We start from the raw sequence: 21,457 nt of genomic DNA on the forward strand, positions 1-21,457 counted from the left end.
GAGCCCAGGAAGTTGCCACAGAAGCTCTTTTGCCCACCCCAAACCCTACAGCTCTCACACCATAGGTCATCCACGGTATCTCTGAAATAGCCCGAGAGAACGATTTTCAACACCCAGGAGCAAACAATTAGGAGAGCAAACCCAAGAAAGGCGAAGAGTCAAAGACAGAAAAACCCAAAGACAGAGAGACACGGAGGCGGGAGGAGGAGAGGGAAGGAGTGGAACACAACCTCCAAACTTGCTCCTCGCCTGCCGGCACCATGCGCAAAGCAAGCAGATCCCGGCCTGGCGGGCACCTCGCGGGCTCAGCCAAGTTGCAGAGAAGCAAATGGCACCACCAGCGCACTGGGCCACTCCGGCTGAGCCAGGAACTGTCGCCCGGGTCGGATCAATGCTACCCGCGCTGCAGGCTACGGGAAGGGCGCCACGATCGGCAAATGCCAGGAGTGGGGGCGAAGGACTTGGTGCCCCTCTGTTGAGGATGAAGCCTGAAGGGCCCTCCCAGCCGCCCTCAACCCCAGCCAATGCCCTGCCTGGGCTTTCTCATAACAACCAGTGTCTGGGGCGAAGCTCCGAACTCGCTCCCCCGACGGCGCCTGGAGGAGAAGGGTTTTTTCCCCATCCAACGCGGAGCCAAACGCCCTTTTGGAAAAGTCCATCCCAAAGAAAACGGGAATTGAGCACGAGAGCGGAGAGAAGGGGAGGTGGCGCTGCCAGGCTTTACCTTTTCTCTTTATTCTGTTTTCGGGATTTGTGCAGGAGTCCGATGAGCACCACGGCGGCGCGGATCCCCGCCTTTCGGCAATGCATCCTCCCCGCCGGCTGGGACATGGCGAGGCCGCCGGCGGTGCCCGGCCGCGCCCTCGCCCTCGCCCCCGCCGGCCCGCCGCGCGCCCCCGCCGGCCCGGCTCCGCGCGCTCCGCGCCGCCCGCTCCCGGCCCCTGCGCCCGCGCCCCGGCCCCCGGCCGCTCGCCTCGCATGGGCCCCGCCCCGCCTAGGTGCGCCCCGGGGGTCAGGTGACTGGGCGCTCACTTCCCGGCGACCTTCAGCGTCTCCTCCGGGCCCGCCGGCGCCCGCTCCCCTAGCGCGGGCATTTCCAAAGCTCACTCGGGGCGCGGCCCGGACGGGCGGCTCCGGGGCTCTGGCTCTGGCTCAGACGCGCCCCCGCGCCCGGGACCCCGCCCCGGCCCCGCCTCCCGTGCCGCGGCCCGGGGCGCCCCGGCTGCGCGCAGTTTAGGCGCCCGGCCGCTGGCGGAGGGAGGCGGCCGGCTCGCGCTCAGCGCTCCCGGGGGCTCGGCGCCCGCGTTCGCCCTCTGCCCCGCGCCCAGGCTTTCTCCTGTCTGGCCGGGCGGCCGGGCCCCCGCCCTTGTCTCGCTTCTCCCTCTCCGTCCGCTCCTCTGCTCTCCCGGGTCCCCCGCCCCCGCCGGCCGGGCCCCGGGCTCCCTCCCTGGGCAAAGGCGGCTGCCGCGCTTTCCCAGCCCGGCCCGCCGGGATGCTTCTCCGATGCTGTCACTGTCTTTAAAACAGAGGGAGAAAAAACATGCACCGAGAGGAAACGCGCGTCCTCAGGCCAAGCGAAACTGCCTTCGAGCGCGGGCACTGCCGCGGGCCTTCCCCGCCCCAGGGCCAGGCTGCCAGGCGGTCAGAGGGGCACCCGCGCCAAGCTCCCGGCGCCCGCCCTCCGGCCCCAGGCTCCCTGGCGTTTTGACTCAGCCGCAAGCTACCTTCCACCTCTCCCCAAGTCCGGGAAGGGACTGTTGTGGGGGTGGAGGGGTTCCCTCCAGCGTCGGCGCCTGCGTGGGCTGGGGTCAGCCCCCGAGTTAACATTTGTTTTCTGGGCCCTGGAAGTTGGACAAAACATAGGGTCAATGATCAATTTCATGGCTGCTACACCTTCACCCCGCGTCCCGGGTTGCCAAGTAGACGCGGGGGGAGGCACCCCAGTCCACGAGACCCGGGGCTCCAGCGCTGGCCGCCGCACACACCCTGCGTTCGTTCTTCCTCTCCTCCTGCACACCGCGTGCAAGCTTCATCCTCACTTCAGAACGCAAAGACGGAAGGTCACGCCAGCTCGTGGAAAAAGGACCCTGGCCTGGTCCCTACTATGGGCGCGGGGTGCTCCTAAGCCCCACTTATTCACTTCCATTTGCTGCCGGAAAGCCTAGCCCCCTCTCACCACCCCCACTACCCGAGTAACTACTGGCTTTGCTTCTCCGTCCATTCCCCCAGGGAAGGGAATTGGGCAGAGGGCTGGAGGGAATTAAAACAAGCCAATTAGTCCATCTTTGGAAACAGCCCTGTTGGGGCCAAAGAGGTCCCTGAGGCAATTTGCTTTGTTTTTGATACAGTCTAGTGTTCAAGCAAGCACAGAAAATCCGGACAGGGAAGGGGACCTTGCTGGAGAGGGGTCGGGATGCAAATGAAATCAAGGGCCTGAGGCCTCAACCCGACCTCTCCAGTGGGCACAATTTCTTGCTGGCACTGGAGTTGGGGTGGAGGGGAGGGAGAACCAGCGTGGTGCCAAAGTATGCCTGGTTTATTTATGAAGCATCCATTAGCAATGGCCTCAGCCCCCCTGAGCCTGCCTGGGTGGTGGGGTACCACAGATTTAGCCATGGACATCTATTTATAGCCAGAGTGAGTGACCCAGGCCCCACCCCTGGGATTGCAGCTAGGCTGGCTGCAAGGACTACATCAGTAGTGACCTGAGAATCAGTCTGGAAAAAGAGTGGGGAAATGAGTGTCCTGGGTGTGGAAGAGGGCAGAGCCCCAGCACACGCAGCCCACGGCTTCTCTGGCCTCTGGCAGTACACAGAACCAATGGGTTAGCTGATGGACTTCTTCAGCTAGATGGCAGGGCAGGTGCTGGGTGTAGCCCTGCATGGGGTGTATTTCATGCACACACAGGGGTAGCTGCATCTCTGTGCAAGGCCTGACCGCCTCCCAAGTAGGTGAGTGTGGGTGGCTCCCACCCATCCACAACTGCCTGGGAGATATTTTAGGTTAAGAGCATCAGTGGGCAACGGGGGCATTGGGATGAAGGTAAAAAAATCTTTCCACCAAGCAGGTAACTTTATTTATTCACTGTTGTTCTGGGGTTCCAGGCCCTCTCAGCTCCTCTACAGCCATGATGTTTCCAGCCCCAGTGTGGCAGAAAACACAAGGTTGTCCCCCAAAGACCATACATGATCTGATTCCTGGGGCCCTAAGAGGTAGACCTTTCCTAGAGGTGGGGGAGCCCTTCCTTCTGCCCACACCCCACACAGGAAACACCAAGGCCTAAGGAAGCCCATCCATGGCAGAGAATATAGTGGCCATCTATGCTAGACTTGCCCATCCCACCAAAGTTTATTAATCACTCAGGATGCATTCAGCTCTGTGCAAGAGACTAGGGTAAGAGAGAAATCGAAGACCATCCTCGCCCAGAACAAACAGGGCTAACACCTAGGAAACCACAAGACCATCCCATGCTGGGCTACCTTGTGCAGTGTGACCCAGCCACTGTTCCCCAAAATTAGGCCATTCGCATACCACCGTCACAATTTTTTGTCTTAAAATCTTACTACTCAGTTATTGACTTCTTATTTTGCTTTAATTAAATCAATTCACTTTTTTACCTAATTTTAAAATAAAACATTACCATCTTAAATGAAAAGCTATTGTTACTTGTCCTTTATACCATGAAAACAAATACAAATTTATTAAATTTCAGTTCAATACTGTGGCCTGACGAAGGCTCTGAGCCTGAAGCACCTTCATTAACAGAGAACAACAGACAGGTGTAGGTGTTAGCAACACGCACCAAAGGAAGACACTATCCTTGAAGAAATCACGAAGTTTGAAAGAGAACCGAAAGGGAACATTTTCACACTAGTGACTGGAAGGTCTTCTAAGGCCACACCCACGGGGCACTTTGGGGTGGACCGAGAAGGCTGGACATATCCAGAGCAGCAGCTTATCCCCAGCAGCGTCCCAGCTCACAGGACCTCAAAGGCCTGTTCTAGCCACACCTTCCCCAGCCAAGGAGCCTGAGAACAAAGTGCCAGGCAGCTGCCAGCCTGGGTCTCTGCCCCAATCCAGGGAAACCCAAAGGCTGAGGGGGCCAGAGGGGAGGGGAGGAGGGCACAGGGAAGTTAATCATGAACAGAGGGCAGACAGCTGCACAGCCCGTTCCTAAGGGGCCAGTGGGGTGAGACAGACAGACATGCATGCTTGGTCCTGAAGAAAAGGGCCTTCTGTGCCTGGGAACCCGCTTCAGGAGACACTCCGTGTGAAACCAGGAATCTGCCAGCATCCAGGTCTCAGAGAGAGCCCGGAGCAAGCGCTTCCCCCACCCCCACCCCACCTCCGACTGCCAGTGCCTCCACTGCTCTGCAAAATGACTGCAACGCTTCTTGGCCAGGATTGGGAGTAGATAGGGGCAAGAGGGGCTATGGATCCACAAGATGGGGCCGTTTACAAAAACCAGGTATCTTCAGATGCCTTGCCCCTCCCCTTCTGCCGGGGACAGCGTCCCCAGCCATCCCGTGGATCACACCACCTTTGGAGCAATTCAAGAGTTATAAATAGACAACTTAAGATCTGCTCAGGACAGGCCAGCACTCCCACTCTCTTATGCCTTTGGGGGCACACCCATAAAACACACCAGCTCAGAAAAATCACTCAGAAGCCCCCATCACATCTCACTCTGCAGAGCACTCACGCCTGTGCTCCTAAGGAAACGGACTAACATTCATTCTTGGAAGGTGCATCAGCGCCCCCTGCTGGGCCACAGTACAGTTGCGTCTCTGGGATACCACCAAGTGAGGAAAAGGAAAAGGGAGAGGGAGAGGGAGAGAGAGAGGGAGTGCAGGGAGGAAAAGATGGAGGGAGGGAGGGAGAGAAAAGAAGGGGGGGGGTGTGGAGGGAAAGACTGGGAAAGTCATCTGAGGTGGGGAAGCAGTTTCTATTTTGAAAAGGGAGACAGACGCAGGAGGAGTCTTTGCCAACATGTTGACTCCCCTCCCGGCTCCTAACCTCCTCTCTCAGAGTCCTCGACCACCCCTGAAGGGGTCCATCCCACCACAACAGGGTCCTTCAGCAACAGCAACAGGCCATGCCCGAGACAGGGCTGGGAGACCTCAAGACAAGCCTTGGGAACCACAGCTCAGCCGTACTTTCCTGGAGCCACTCATATCATCCTGAACAGAGGATCTGCAGAGAAACTGGCTCAGATTTTGGAAACGGATCTCGGTGACTTGTGTGGCATTTCCGAGCTCCAGGGAAAGGAAACCATGCCTGAGGAAACCCACAGATCCCACTCAGTGGCAGGCATCCAGCCCTTGGGCTGCACATCATTTGGTACCCAGAGCCTGCAATGCATGGTGTCGATCAGAACTGTGTTGACTCCCTGTTCGGGGGTTACAAAAAGCGGGGAGGAGGAGGAAAAAAGGAGTTCTTCATCTATTTCTTGGGTCACTGAAGGTATTTAAAAATACTTCTTTTTGGTTCATTTATAGAATTTTGAATCCATGAATTTAAGCGGCATGACTATAATTTTTCCCACAGTAGAAACATTCAAAAGGATTCTTCCGTGTGTGCAACTTCTGATGACCACGAAGAAGTGAATTTTGCAAGGAGGTTGCCCAGGGGTCACTCCAGAGCATTAGGAGCTGGTGAGGCCGAGGGCTGGGTGGCCTGCAGCACGGTCCTCTCACCCCCAGGGTCACGGCCCCCCCTTCACTGATTATCAAACCTCCCAACTCCTGCTACCAATGAAGCCACTTCCAACTCCAGGGTTTCTGGGACTGAGTGGAAAACTGGGGAGGGAAGCTGTCTTTCCATAATATTAGCAACATTGCTTAGCAACATCTTTCAAAGCAAGAACAGGCAGACTCTCCAAAAACCCATTCTGTTTGGCTCTACAGAGAACAGAGTGGTTTCTTATACATGTATTATTTATATATATTTTATATACCCAGGGAGGCCTTCTGTGCCCGGCTTCCTCGGGAGATGACGTTTTACACCTGAGACTTCCAGTCAACAGAGCTTTGAGTAGCAAAACTTTTGTTTGTTGGCTTGCTTTTATTGTAATGACTTTGGCTAGAAAAATTCTCTAAAATGTCTTACATATTTTTGTCCTTTTTGAAGACAGGTTTAATGGAACCTTTTCTTGGTGACTCAGAGCCATTATTATCAATACCACCTACTGCACTGAGCTAACACTCAGTTATGAACTAATAGGCCATTGAGGTGAGGACACATTTGTCCCTATACTTAATGACCTCAATCAACTGTGGTGCAAAGATACTACCATGAGGGAAGAAAAACTAAAAGACCCTGCAGACACACCTGGACTAGAATGCCATCTCCAGTTTTTACTATCTGTGTGGCTTTGGGCTAGAAATTTAATTTCTCAGAGCCTCAGTTTCATCATCTGTAAAATGGGGATAACCACAGTGCCATCCTCCTAGGGTTCTTACAAGGAGCATGCATGGTCCACATAAAGACTTGTGTGAAAAGTGTTCATAGTAGCTTTATTCAAAATAGTCCATCAACAAACTGTGGTATATCCACATGTGGAAAGCCACTCAGCAATAAAAAGGAACAAAATACTAACACACGCAACAACATGGCTGAATTTCAAAGACATTACACTGAGTGAAAGAAGCTGGATACAAAAAATACCACATGGGGGCCAGCCCGGTGGCGTAGTGGTTAAGTTCATGTGCTCCGCTTCAGTGGCCCGGGGTGCACAGTTTCAGATCCTGGGTGCAGACCTACAGCACTCATCAAGCCATGCTGTGGTGGTGACCCATATGCAATAGAGGAGACTGGCACAGATGTTAGCTCAGAGCCAATCTTGCTCACACATACATAAAAAAAATGTAAATACTCCCCCCCCCAAAAAAATGCTGTATGATTCCATTTATACAAAGTTCTAAAACAGACAATCTAAGGTACAAAAAATTAGAACAGTGGTTGCCTCTGGGGGTGGGGGATTTTCTGGAGCGATGTAAATGTTCTATATCAGGATAGGGTGGTGGCATCCATTTGTCCAAAATGCATAATTAAGATTTGTGCATTTCAACATATGTAAATTTTACCTCAAAAAGGAACTGAAATTAATAATAATAGTGCTAATAATAGAATAGGGTGTGGAACCAGTAGAGGCACAGATGAAACAAGAAAGGCAGAATGTTGATAATTGTGTGTGAGGGGGGTCATTATACTATTCTATTTACTTTGTATATGCTTGACATTTTCCATGATAAAAAGTAAAAGAAAAAGTTCATATTGGGAAAAAAGGTTAAGAGTGATTATCTCTGGGGCTTGCCCCATGGCTTAGCGGTTAAGTGCGCACACTCCAATACTGGCGGCCCGGGTTCGGATCTCGGCGTGCACCGTCGCACGGCTTCTCCGGCCTCAGTGAGGCCGCGTCCCACGTACAGCAACTAGAAGGATGTGCAACTATGACGTACAACTATCTATTGGGGCTTTGGGGGACAAAAAGGAGGAGGATTGGCAATAGATGTTAGCTCAGAGCCGGTCTTCCTCAGCAAAAAGAGGAGGATTAGCACGGACGTTAGCTCAGGGCTGATCTTCCTCACCAAAAAAAAGAGTGATTATCTCTGGAACTATGACAACTTTTATGTTGTCTTTGTATTTTTTCTTCTATTTACACATTTATAAGGACTCCATATTAATTTTGTAAATAAGTAAGAAGTGAGCGGATATTATCCTTAATTAAACGAGAATGCTGGTGAAGCACCTGGCAAGTGCTCTTCAAGTGGCCGGTCTCGGTCTCGTTGTGCTGTTCTGAGTCCTCACTCACAGTGACCGCTCACTGGGAAATCAAATAACCGAGCTTGACAAGAATGAGAGCGAGCATCTGGGGAGTTTCCGACTCGAATTTGAGAACCTCTCTCTGGCTCCCCTTTTTTCCTTCTGATTTGTATATATTTACTGCATGCAAGAGCTTTCAGAAAGACTGAGGTGCCGCTATGTATGAGCGGGCGGGTGGTTACTCACACAGACACACAGACACCCGCCGTCCCATCTAGGATTTCGGTGGCCAGCGCAATGGGTTTGCATTCCTGGCACACTCCACCAGTGTGTGTGTGCGTGCGTGCGTGCGTGTGTATGTGTACGTGTGTGTGTGTGTGCGTGAGCGCGCACGGGGTACGAAGCAGAGTGTGCAAGGCGGGACCAGATGGAGGGGGGGCCCTGACTTCACCTTTGATTCAATAACACGAAGTTCACCGTGTGGACTGCAGATCACTCACATGCCTGGTCAACAAAATTCATAGGTTGGGGCCCCATCTATCTGATTCCGGATAAATTCTAACATTTTTTTCTGTCCTCTGAACTAATTTCTTGCTTCTATGGGTCTCTGAAGAGCTCTGGGTCAGATACTCCTTTCCAGAGGGAAATTGCCCTGATTGGTGGGTGTAATCAGACCCTTCCCACCCAGCCTGAAACGGAGTTTCCTTCACGATGGACTCTGGACTCTAACTTATTGATGTGTTAATAACTTTTTCCCACCCAGACATTAAGTCCTTTTAGCCTTAAAGACAAACACAAAGCTTATCTCCCTTGTTGACACAGACTCCCCTGAGCTCTGAGCCTCCTGCCGAGCAGCTGTGGCTGCAATTTGCAAGCTTTCTACCAGGCCTGTTTTCTGGGGCCTTTCCGCCCTCTCCATCAGGAAGGTTCTTCCAGCTCTCTAGCCTGCATTGCTCCTGTTGTAATCTAAGCTCCCCTGGTGAGCAACTCCCCTCCACCCTTAGGGAAAACCCCATGTCATCCCCACTATCTTAACCTCCCCCAAGTCCCAAAGCAGCTGCAGAAACTGCACCGGCCGGTTTCCTTTCACCCCCAGGCTCCAAACTCTTTGCTTCTACCCATTTGTCCCCTGCCCCAGCCCCCCTCGCTCAGAGTCACAAGGCAGGATCAGGGGCTGCGTAGGTCACAAATGATGGGTCACAGCTAATAACTATAGGACCAAAATTTCCCCATTATTTCCTTCTTCTTAATACATTAGAGCAGCTTCAAGGTTATAGAGAGCCGGCTCAGGGGCCAGCGTTGTGAGAAGTGCATCCATCAACCTGTCGTGACAGGGGACATAAGAGCGTCTCCAGGCAAGGCCAGCAGTGCCCTTCGTGTGGCCCTGTGTCAGCTATCAGAAGTGCTGTCTTCGTGATCCTGGGCAAGCAAGGGTCCTGCATTTCCTGGAGAACCTAGGGTGGAAACAGTCTCAACTCCCCCCACCCCGCAAAGCAATGGGCTGCTTGGAGCAAGTGCAGGCGATTAACTGACAGCGTAATGGAACCGAACGATCCCAGTGGGAAATTAACGGAGCTGCTTTCTCAGCTGCTGACCTGTCCCAAAAGAATGTCCCCTCCCCAGAGAGGCCCTCCCTGACCACTCAACTGAAGTACGTCCCTCTTGGTTATTCTGCACCTAGCCCCTGGTTTGTTTCCTCGGTGGCAATTATTCTAGCTTCATGCGGGGGTGGGGGGTGTTTGTTTTTTATTGATGTGTCTGCTTGTTTTGTGGTCTCTTTGTCCCAGTGGAATGTAAACATGGGGGCAGACACCATGTATGTCTTAGGTGTCACCATCATGTCCCCCTACCCCACCCCGCGCCCAGGACGGCATCTGACGCACTCTAGCCCTCAATAAATATTGATGGAAGGAAGAAAGGAGGATAGGAGGGGCAAAAGGAGAGGAAAAGAAGAAAGTAAAGGCGGGCACCTCTCCAGGAGGATCATATATCCTGGAGTCTGAGCCTTTTTGGCCCCAGAAAATCTTTCAGGCTTTGGACTTGATGGAATTGGGTTGGCCGGAGGGGAGGGCAGAGCATGGAGGTCCCAGGGATGGAGAGCCACCCTCACCCCCTCACAGGTGCGAAAACTCAGATGGAGTGGCTAAAAGGATGCCAACTTAGAAGCCCCACACCCAGTGGATGTGGCCTTGTGATCTGGCAAGGAGAAACTCCGAAGTAGCCAAGGTCTCTTTCAGGGCACCCAGAAGTCCCCCCAGCTCTTAGACAACCCTAGGGAGGGGAGGGCTCCAAAAATACTGTATGTCCTGCCAACCCTAGAGGGATTTTTTTAAGTATTTTTAGAAAAATAAAGGAGTGTAACTTGTTTCACACCCAAGGTTGGGTGTCCAGTTCCCTACCTGGAATTTACCAAGCGTGGGCCCCAGAGCCACACTGAGATTTCAGGGTTGGCCCTGACCAGCTGGTGACCAGACATGTCCCTCCTCCCATCTACAAACATGAGAAGGATACTAATACCACCCCAGGTTGTGGAGTAAATGTTCGTGGAAGGGACTGTCTGACCTCGAGTGGTAGAGAGGTTTGAGACTTGCCCCGGCTTCTGCCCACGGCGCTGCCACAGGCTCCCCCCACCCAAGTCTCCTTGGGCCGTTAGAGGTGCTGCGGGGTCAGGAGGACCAGGAGAGAAGGGAGACGGCAACTGCCGTGCCCCAGGGAGGCATCACGCCCATCCCTGCGGTGGCCACAGCTCTTCTGGGCTGTGTCTGGGGCTTCTCGGGGGCCACAGCTGTCACCGCCCATGCATATACCCCTGCTTCCTATTCTCTGTCTTAAAAGGACTTGGAGACCAGGCCAGGACGTGAGCCTGAGGCCCACGCGTTTTCCCAGCCCATATTCTCCATATCTTCCTGCGTCCAGAGTTTCTCTAACATCTATCACTCAAGGATGGCTCTTGTGATTTTTGAAATGTCCACATACCTCTTGTACTATTTATCTACTTGATACTTTTCTTTAAATAAACTTACTTTTTTAAATTAAATAAATGTTTTTGAAACACTTGATATTAACCCCATAAATAGAAGGTAATCATAAAAGTAAATAGAACACCCTACTCCTTGGGTGTGGGCTGTGCACAGTGACCTCCTTCCACAGGGCACAGTATGGACGGAGGAACAAAGAGTAACTTTGCAGTGGAGAAACAAGACAAATACTGCCTTAGCCAGGTGATCAAGGCCAACATAACAGCAGTAAGTCGTGTTGATAACATGCACCTTTGATATGATGCGATGAAAATGGCATTTTAACAGGATGTACTGTACAGTATAGGGAATACAGTCAATAATATCGCAAAACTTTGTATGGTGACAGATGGTAACTAGACATATCACGGTGATCACTGCACAATGTATAAAAATATAGAATCACTATGTTGTACACCTGAAACTAATATAATATTGTATGTCAATTGTACTTCAATTTAAAAAAAGAAAGAAGGGGCCTGCCAGTGGCACAAGCGGGTAAGTGCACGTGCTCCACTGTGGTGGCCCGAGGTTTGCAGGTTCGGATCCCAGGTGCGCACCAACGCACCTCTTGGCAAGCCATGCTGTGGCGGCGTCCCATATAAAGTGGAGGAAGATGGGCACGGATGTTAGTCCAGGGCCAGTCTTCCTCAGCAAAAAAAAAAAAAAAAAAGAGGAGGATTGGCAGATGTTAGCACAGTGCTGATCTTCCTCACCAAAAAAAAAAAAAAGAAAGAAAGAAAATGGCACATTGCCTCTGTGGTCTTCCTCCCAAAAACCCAAAATCTCAGCCTAATCATGAGAAAAACATCAAACAAATCCCAGTTGAGGGCATCCTATCATCCACCTGACCAGTACTCCTCAAAACTGTCAAGGCCATGAAAACCAAGCCGAGTCTGAGAAACTACCCCAGTCAGGAAGAACCTAAGGAGACAGGACAACTGAACGTAATGTGGGATCCAGACAGGATCCTAGAACAGAAAAGGACATTAGAGAAAATTTAAGAAAATCCAAATAAGCTATGGACTTCAGGTAATAATAATATATCAATATTGATTCATTAATTATAGCAAATGTACCATACTAATCCAAGATGTTAACAATAGGGGAAACTGGGTTATGAGGCATATGGGAACTCTCTGTACCATCTTCTCAATTTTTCTGTAAATCTAAAACCGTCGTAAAAAAAAGTCTACTTTTTAAAAAGTAAGTATAACGAAAATTAATGTTATTACTTTCTAGCTAGCTAGACACTGTTGCCTGCCCGAGGCCCTGAGCCTGAGACCCACTCTCTGTATTAATAAGGGAGATTAGCAAATGTACAGACGTGTTAAAGACATATTAGCACCTAACTGAGATTTTCTCCTTGAGGTTGTGAGAAGTACTGAAAGAGAACTGAAAAGGGAATGGCCTTCTCCCTGGTGATCAGTGTCAGGCAATGTGTCACCTTTCCCAGTTCCAATGCAGGAATCACCGTGCCAGCCGTGTATCTTCCCTTCCTCCTCTGGAGCTCAGAGAATGAGCAGAGAGCTCAGAGGGCCCCCTTGTGGGACAGTGCTCTGCCCCATTCTATGGTCACCTGTGGAGAAATTACCCCACCCATCATGCGGGGTCCATGGCCCGATGTAGGTCACCATCCCAACTGTCCGAGAAGCAGCTCCAACAGCAGCCCTGCCACCCTTGGGCAGGAGAATCACCTCAGAGGGAACTAAACACCCCTCCCTTGGTGCAGCACTTGACAGTTGCAAGCACTTTCACACCGATTACTCCACTGGATACTCACAGCTCTGTAAGGACGGAATTTTTTTTTTTTTTTTTTGGTGATGAAGATCAGCCCTGAGCTAACATCCATGCCAATCTTCCTCTTTTTTTTTCCCCCTTTTTCTCCCCAAAGCCCCAGCAGATACTTGTATGTCATAGTTGCACATCCTTCTAGTTGCTGTATGTGGGACGCCGCCGCAGCATGGCCGGACAAGCGGTGCATTGGTGCGCGCCCGGGATCCGAACCTGGGCTGCCAGTAGTGGAGCACACATACTTAACCGCTAAGCCACGGGGGCAGCCCCAGGAAGGAATATTAATATCATCCCCACTTGCTAGATGAGTAAACTGAGACCCAGGGAAGTTAACTCTTCTGTCCAGGATCACACAGCTACTAAGAACAGAGCTGGGACCCAGACGCAAATAGTCTCCATGGACACTGACTCCAACAAAATCCAAAACGAAGAGGATTGGAGACCCCAGGAGATTAGGAGATGACTCGACCAATCAGAGGCTCACCATGGCTGTCATCAGATGAAGTGCAGTCTGCTTTTCTGCCTGCTGGGTACCCAGGCCCCTTCTTCTGGTTAACAGACCTTGATTTTCCCTTGGGGAGTACCGTGACACCACTGTTGGTTTTTGCGGTTCAGGTGGGGCTGTCCCTTTCTCAACATACTTACCCTGAGCTCTAGGGCGGGTACATGGTCCAGGCCTGGCCAATCCATGCATTCTATTCACCAGGCCACAGTGATTGCTTCAGGGAGGGGCATATAAACCTAGTTGGTCCAAATAGGGTGAACACCTGAGTTTTTGCTGGCACCATAGAAAAAAGGAGCTTACTACCCCTTAGGGTTTCCAAAGTTGGTGGCTGTCTTATGAGAGGAGAGCTGCCTGTGAATGAAGTGAATGCAGAGGAAAGCAGAGCCAAGATACAGGGACAGATTGTCTGATGACATTTTCTGACCCACCTGGATCCAGCTATTCCTGAAGTCAGTTTTCTTAAACATATCAATTATAAGAGTTTTCTTAGATTTGTTTCTCCTTTTGGTGTCCTTTTTTCTCTTAAGCCAGTTTGAGTTAGCTTTCTGTCAGTAGTAGCCCAGTTAATTAACATAGCAGATCTCTACCCAATGGGCAATGAAACACATGAAGGAGCAAAATAACAGCTTTAGACAAGTAAGAAGGCCGCATCACTCCTTCATTCGAGGGGAGCGTCCCCCAAAGCGGGCCACGGAGAAGCCTTCCCAGGAGGAGCCCCTGGAGCTGCTTCCTCAACACCAGACAGACCCAGATGCACCAATCCACCCCATGAGTGACAGGCTTGGGGACAGTTCTCCTGGCTCTACTCAAGGGGAAGGCAGGGTGACACAAATCTGACCCCGCAAGTAAAACAGGAATTTCTCCCTTCCTCTTTGCTGTCAGCATGCAGGTCACTTATTTCATCTTTCTTCAGTAAAATCAAGGACTATTCAAGGAAAACCTTGGAAAAAAAGGAACACTCAGATACATCCAAAATGTAGGACATTCTACAAAACAACTTTGCCATGTCTGCTGTTCTATATTTAAAGAGACTACAGAGATATGACAGCCCAGTGCAATGAGCAACCATTAATAATAAGTCAATAATATAATCTAATATACAACCCATATTTAAACTTGGGAAACATTTGGATATGGACTGTATATTAAGTTATGTTAGTAAATTAATATTAATTTTCTTATATGTGATAATAGTATTATGGATATGTCCGAAAATGACATTATTTTGGGGAGACACATGCTGAAGCATTTAGGTATAAAGTATCATGCTGTCTGCCACTTACTTTATTTTACTATCATTATACAGAGAAGGACAGAGAACAACTGTGGTAAACGTTAATAAGTGGTGGAGCTGGGTGAATACAGGTGCTCATTGTACTATTCTCATTTTTGCACAGGTTGGTCACTTTCAGAACAAAAAGTTGAAAAAAAACCACAGCACCCTTGCCTATACCTGCCCTCAAATCTGCACATACATCTGTGCACTTGTGCAGCAACCATGCGTACACACACACGCATGCATGCATTCTTCAACACAGCAGACTGGTGTGCAAAGAGCACTGGCCAGAGTCAGCAGAACCAGCTTCTGGAGCAGATCTGTCCTCTCATTATCTGTACATCCCTTTCCCAGTCTGTTTTCTCAGCTGTAAAATGAGGGCTGAAGCTTCTATATACACGCACAAGATGCAGGATGAGCACTGAGGTGGATGGAGTAGCATAGTTCTTAGGGGTTGAGAACTGCAGACATAGGCCTAGATGAGCTGGTCCTTTCTATCTTAAGATCCTTTCTACGGAGGGGCATGTAGGTGACAGAAACTATCTCCAAGGTCACCCTCTTCCCCCACAATTGCCCAGTTCTCAGGGGACCCAGGCCTTAGAACTTGACCTTGGGTTTGAGATTGGCAGGCAACACCCCTAGGCTAGCCCAATGAGAATTAGCCTCTCAGTTCAATCAGCAAAGGAAATGCATTTGGGCTCTAAAGCTGTGGCTTACCCAAGGGACCCTCAGGGCAGAACCCGTGCCTTAATAACTGCGAAAGGATGAAAAGCCAAAGCCAGCCCCTCTGAACTTGGCCGAGGAAGTCAGCGCATTCAGTCTCACAGTCAATGTGCTGGTCACCTCGGGTCAATAAAGCTCTCTGGATTCCTGGGGCTTCTGAAAAGGGAGAGGTTGAGGATATTCTCAGCAAAAGACCATCCTGCAAAGATCCCAGGCAGGTGCAGGAACTTCAGAGGGTGACAGTCCACTGACTTACGGAGGACTGTGCTGGTCAGGCCAAGGGGTGGCGGACAACACACAGCTGGAGAAACTCAAAGGACGAGAAATCAGAGAAACGCAAGCACAACAAAGAGGATGTTTCACCAAACAGACTGACAAAATGTACACGCCTACTAGTGGTGGGTGTAGAAACTAGAGGGAAATTGAGCAGTATTATCAAAATAAAGTCACGGACCCTATCACCCAGCAACATCATCTCTAAGATTTACTCAAGTCTAGAGAAACGCTCGCATGTGTGTATAGAGACATGTATGAGGATGTTCATTGCAGCATTTTCTGTAAGAGCAAAAAAACACCAGAAACAACCATTTAGAGGGGAAATCGACAAGTAAGATGTGATATATTCATAAGCTAGAGACTCTGGTTAGAAGGAATGAGCTAAGTCTACATGCATGGACATTCATGGTTACTTAAGACGCATGTAGAAATATTTTTTAATTATCTAGAAAAATATGTACCAAACTCTGAACAGTGGCTACTCTAGGGAGGAGAAGAAGAGAGTGGCACTGCTGGCCCCAGGAGACTCTACCTGTAATGTTCTAGGTTTTTTTAAATGTATTCTTATATTACTTGTGTAATATAAAATTAAGCTTCTTAAAAGAATCATCAATTTCTAAAAGTAAATCCACATAGTGAACTACTACACAGTCATAAAAAAAAAGGAGGAGGAGGAGGGATAAGAGGCTTCCAATGGATGGAAATGGAAAGAGCTACAAGATATATTCTCCAGGGAGAAAAGCAAGATATAAAACAGCGTTGTGTAGGATATTACCTTTTATGTAAGAAATGGAGATAAAAAACAATGTATGTTTATATTATATAGGAACACAGAAGCACGCCAAAGAACCTCATAGGTGAATTTAAGGAGGTGACAGGGTGGATTGGAGTAAGAACAAATCTTCTCACCATATTTATTTTTATATCATTTTGGGTTTTGAACTAAATACATCTACTATCCAAAATAAATTATAAATAAGTAGCACTAGTCAGGATAACCACAACACTTTAGATAGCATCATGGAAACACTCAGCAATAGTCATAAATACAGAAGTCCTTTGGGACAGTTATTCCTTTCTTGGGATTATATGCTAAGGAAATAAATTCTGCACACGCAAGAAACTACACACACCAAAATGGTTGTTCTAGTGGTATTTCTGGTAGTGGAGAATTTGAAGCAACCTAAATGCCCACCCAGAGATGATCAGTTCCTTTATTTCTGCCCTGGAGACAAGGCTGCTTTTCACTGGAAATGCTCCTCCACACCAGTCCCTCCCACGCAGGGGTCAGACATGGGTCTCAGGACAATGACAAGTTAGTGCAGGCGGCCAACCTTCAGGTGACTGGAATGGTGAGGGCACAGGTGAAATCCACCGAGGCTTGGGGTTCCCCGCCGTGAGCCTCACGCTCGATGCACCTAAGCAGAGTCACTGGCCACCGTGAAAGCTGCAGATTCCCCAGCTCCACCCTCCAAATTCCAGTTCAGCTGGTCAGGGGGTAAAATTCAGCCCAGGAATCTGAATTTTAACAAGTACCCCAGGTGGTCCACTTTGAGAACTGCTGGCCTACCTCAGTGCAAACTTGTAAATAATTTCTGTGTTAGGGAGAGAGGACAATTACAGGAGCTTTTTGGTTCACTTTTCTTATATTTTCTTTAACATTGTGTGACGTTATCTTTCCAGTAAAGACACAGACCTGCACACAGGGATAATGATTTTGTATATAAGCAGAAACGCGGGAAGGTGAGTTCTGCTGGAAGCACACGTCTCAGTCCTGTTTTCTGGGCAGACCAGGAAGCTCTATATATTATACTGATAATACATTACCATTCTACTGCTGTGATTATATTAACAGCAATTAATTAATAATATAAGTATAAACACATTATTATTAATAAATAATATATTATTATTACAGCAAGCAATTTCACTACGTTTATCATGCATCCTATTGGAAGCACTTGACACATATTGACTCAACTAATCCTCTCAACAACCCACATGGTATTACTACTATCACTCCCACTTGACAGATGTAGAAGCCGAGAGACAGAAAGGTGAGCATTGCCCAGGGTCCGCGGTAACGTGCAGAGCTGGACTTCCCGCCTGGCAGGAGGCTGTAAGAGACCAGGCTCTGAACCACTGTGCTCACCCAACAGCCTGAAGCTTGATGGATGACAGCCAAAGGTCAACACCAGGCTGCGGCCAGTTCAGTCTCCACCGAGAAATCACTCAAAGGGCACATCCTAAAGGTGGGGTAGGGTAGACGCTTTATCTTTGTCCACTAAAATGACTCTTTCATAACAGTCCCAGTGGTGAGCTCTTCTGCTGTCTCACACCATCTGTTTTGCTGTCCAGTTCTCCCATCTCAGCGCAAGCCCTGGTTCCCACTGGCAAGGATGAGTTGCTGGAGGTGAGGCGGGCACAGCACTGGGAGGTGGGCCTGAGGGTTCCTGGAGCAAGGAGTCCCAGAAACATTCTCTGCTGATGGGGGTCACTACCCAAGCCCTGGCCTTTCCTTTCATGCAGAACTGAAGCCCCGGGAAGGAGGAGTAGGCACAGAGATAAGAAGCAGTATCTCCTTGACCCTACTCCCCAGGCCCTCCATCTGAGCTACGTCAGCAAAGCAAGTAGTTAATCTTTGAGACAGGAACCAGAGGCACCAGGAGTAGTGGGAGAGGGGAGGAGCAGAGACAGAGAGCAAGACAGGGAAGCAAAGAGAGAGGAAAGGCACAGAACCCAGAAACGGGGAGGGAACAGTCACCACTGGAGAGATGAGCAAAGAAATACTAAAAACGACACAGCAGAGGGAGCAGAACAGTCAGGAAATCGTCAGCTGGTCTTCCGGCCCTGGCCGGGACTCCCACGTGGGTCGACCTTATCTCCCCAGAGGGTGAGAGTGCACACTGAAAGTTACAAACCCGAGGTCAAGGCCCCTGCTCTCCCACCTGCCAGCCTGGCCACACCCCAGAGCAGGTGGTCCTGGGCTAACAGCGCCACCTTCTGGCACAGGGGAGAACTGTCTATGTTCCCATCTTGCCCACCACCCAGGGACAAGCCAGCCACCTCCCATCCCATCCCCCACCCCTCCTTCTTCCTCATCTTCACACCTGCCAAGCCTGTTCCTGCTTCAAGGCGTGTACGTGCTGTTCCCACTGCCTGGAATGTCTTCTCCCAGATATCCTCATGGCTGGCTCCTTCTCTTCCTTCAGGTCTACACCCAAATGTCACTCTTATGGAGAGGCTGTTCCTGAATACCCACCTAAAGTAGCCCCTATGCCCGCCCCCCATCACCTCACTGTCCTGTTTCCTTCAGGGACTGGGCATTATTTGAAACCACTTGGGTTCTTTATTCCGTTCCTGTCTGTCTCCCCTATTAGAAAGTACCAAAAGGCCCAACCGGATCTTCATGGTCCAACTTTCTTGTGATTTGCACTCAGAACAGGCCTCGGCAATGAGCATTGTTGAATGAAGGGTTCCATATTCATTCAGCTGAGCTCAAGAACCCAACTTCAAACTCCACAGGGATGACCCACAAGCTCCTCAGTCACCCTGTTCAAGGTCAAAGTCATTATCTTCCCCCGCAAACTGGGCTTCCCTCCTGCACTCCTGGCTCAGTGACCCACATGACTACAAATCCTCTGGGGTGGAACTCCAGTTTCTACCGGACTCCTCCTCTCACATTCCTCGTCTGAAGATTCCACCTTCACACTGGACCGGGGCCTGGACCGGCCCCTTCCTTCCAGCCCCAGTCCACCTCCAAGTTCTTCAAGCGCAACAGTTTCCTTGCCTCCCTAATCCTTCCCCAGGATTCCCAAAGCTGCCTTCCCAAGTCACCAAAGAAACAGAGGGCTCCCCACCCCACTCTTCCAGGACATATATCACCTCCTCAGGAGCACATTCAAGACCCTCCCTGAGCAGACCTCACACTTGCCTCAGTGCTGGTTCCTGCCAGTGTTGCTCAAACAGCTCCATATACTTCCCCATCCTGTGCTTTGCCCTTGCTGTTCCCTCAGTCTGAAATGCCCCCTGCAACCCTCCCTTCCTAAGGGATTCCTTTTAACCTTCAAACGCCACCTCCTTCAGGAAGCCTTCCCTGATTCCACCAGGAAGAATTCACTGCTCCTCCCATGTCTACCAGCATTGCCTCACACTTTGCACTTTGCAATTGGCTGTTAAGTGTCTATCTCCCTCACAGATTGCGAGTTCCTTGCGTGCAGAAATCAGGCCCGGAATCACCTAACCACTCTCAGTGTCTTAGTAATGGCCACAGTCCTAAGCACTAAGAACTGTACTAAGTGCTTTCATGTGTGAGCTCATTTAATCCTCAAACATCCTTAGGAGGTCAGGACCCTCATCATCCTCACCTTCCAGATGGGGAAACTGAAGCTCAGAGAGGTTCAGGGGTTTGTCCAAGTAATCTCCTTAGTGGGTGGCAAAGCCAGGATTCCCAGCACCTAGAACAGTGCCTGGCACGAGGTAGGTGCCCAACGAATATTTATCAGATAAACAAACGCCTTCATTTCTCCTGCATGGGACCTTGGTGTTCACAGCTCAAAGGCATGAACACCCTGTGTTCTTGCTTTCTATTCCAATTCTGACCCAGTTACATCAGCGAAGTTTTTCCTCCTCTCTTCCTCTCCCTCCTCCTGTCCAAACTGTGAGCAAGAAATGACTTTTCCATGACAGGTGAGAGAAAGGGTAGTGACGCGCCTATGTTTAAAGGGGGGGCGTGGTAAGTCTTTTGGGGAAATTAGACACTGTACAGAGGCATCCCTCAAAGATGTCAGGTCTTCCCCTTCAGAATCGCCACAGCCATCTCTACTTGCCTCCTCCCCCTCATCTCTAGCCAAGCCTCCTTACTTCTGCTCAGTCAACAGAATTGGTGATCGACACACTATTTCCTATTCAATTTTGTCATTTCCCCACTCTGTTCAATCAGTAATTGCTCTGGTATGGTTCTGCAGTCTTTCCAGCTGCCTTATTTGTTACATGGCCACTCAGGAACATGGTCCCTCTTCTGACCTTGACTCGAGGAGTTCTGGACAGCTAACCCGAGGGGAATGTGCCATGCACAGCTCCTCGGGAAGCTGCAGTCAGCCCACATTATTCCATATGCTCAAGGCCCCTCCCAGCAGACACAATGGTACCTACTCAATACTTGCACTTGACTAAGAATAGATTGTGAGACACCAAGAAAAAGATAAAGCCAAAAATGGTTGTCTAACTGAATTAGAATCCTAACAGTTTTTCTTTCTCAGACACTTACAAATTCTTAAACCCACACCATTTGGGAGGCAGGACATGCAGATGTTGCTGGGGCTCCTCTGACAAACCTGGGTCCCCGTTCACCCCAAGGAACTTAGGCCCCAGGGTGGGAGACCACAACCACAGAAGACACAGGTGTCTTGTCTTCTCTGAACACAGCCGTCCCAGACCCACACGACTGGAAACTAACATGGTCTCAAGGGAAGGAGGGAGTGCGTCCAACTCTCCGGCTGACAGGGCTTCCACAACAGCACCTGGAAGTCCTGGTTCAAGTGTAAACAGAGAAAGTGCCAGAGGTCAGGTACCAGGAGGCCAGCCGCAGCCCCAGCCCCATAATGCCCAAATACTCTGGACCCAGGCACAACCACCCCTGTTTACAGCCTTTTACAGTTTACCACAAGATTTTCCACATGCCTGGGGCTCGCTCCCCTGGGAAGCAACAACCGTCACTCCCCCCATTCTAACTCCCTCCATTATTTCATGTGCCCCTCTAGCCTCAGTGGGAGCAGCAGCATCGATGTGTGTGTTTGTGCAAGTGTGGAGCACAATTCCATCCTTCCACGCCTGAACCTGTGTGTCTGAGTGTGATCATCAGGTCAGCCTTTGGCCCTGTGCTCAGAATTCAGTGTGATCAAGAGAATAGAAGGATGACGCCTACAGAGTCAGGCCACCCTGGCTGAATCCCAGCTGCATCTCACCCTGAGCCTTGGTTTCTTCCACTGTAAATTGGGAAGAGGAGCAGGAGCCACTTCACAGGACAGTGGTGAGGACAGAATGAGGTTACAGAGCTGGTGCTTGAGAACGGGCAGCTATTTTTGTTGCTCTTATAATGGA

The 21,457-nt window shown here is 50.1% G+C and overlaps 1 protein-coding gene across 9 annotated transcripts in view; it reads right to left on the reverse strand.

Annotated features, from left to right (window-relative positions):
* RAP1GAP2 (RAP1 GTPase activating protein 2) overlaps nt 1–21,457 on the reverse strand; it is a 218,525-nt gene that overhangs the window by 137,850 nt on the left and 59,218 nt on the right. Inside the window, exon 1 of one of the 9 annotated variants that reach the window (XM_058560069.1) lies at nt 725–859. The exons of the other annotated variants lie outside the window; for them this stretch is intronic. Coding sequence (XP_058416052.1) covers nt 725–831 — 107 coding nt within the window. The 5' untranslated portion in view covers nt 832–859. Of the gene's footprint in view, nt 1–724; nt 860–21,457 lie in introns of those variants that run through there. 9 annotated transcript variants of the gene reach the window in all.

Source organism: Diceros bicornis, chromosome 18 (assembly GCF_020826845.1).
Source record: "Diceros bicornis minor isolate mBicDic1 chromosome 18, mDicBic1.mat.cur, whole genome shotgun sequence".
Taxonomy (NCBI): Eukaryota; Metazoa; Chordata; class Mammalia; order Perissodactyla; family Rhinocerotidae; genus Diceros; species Diceros bicornis.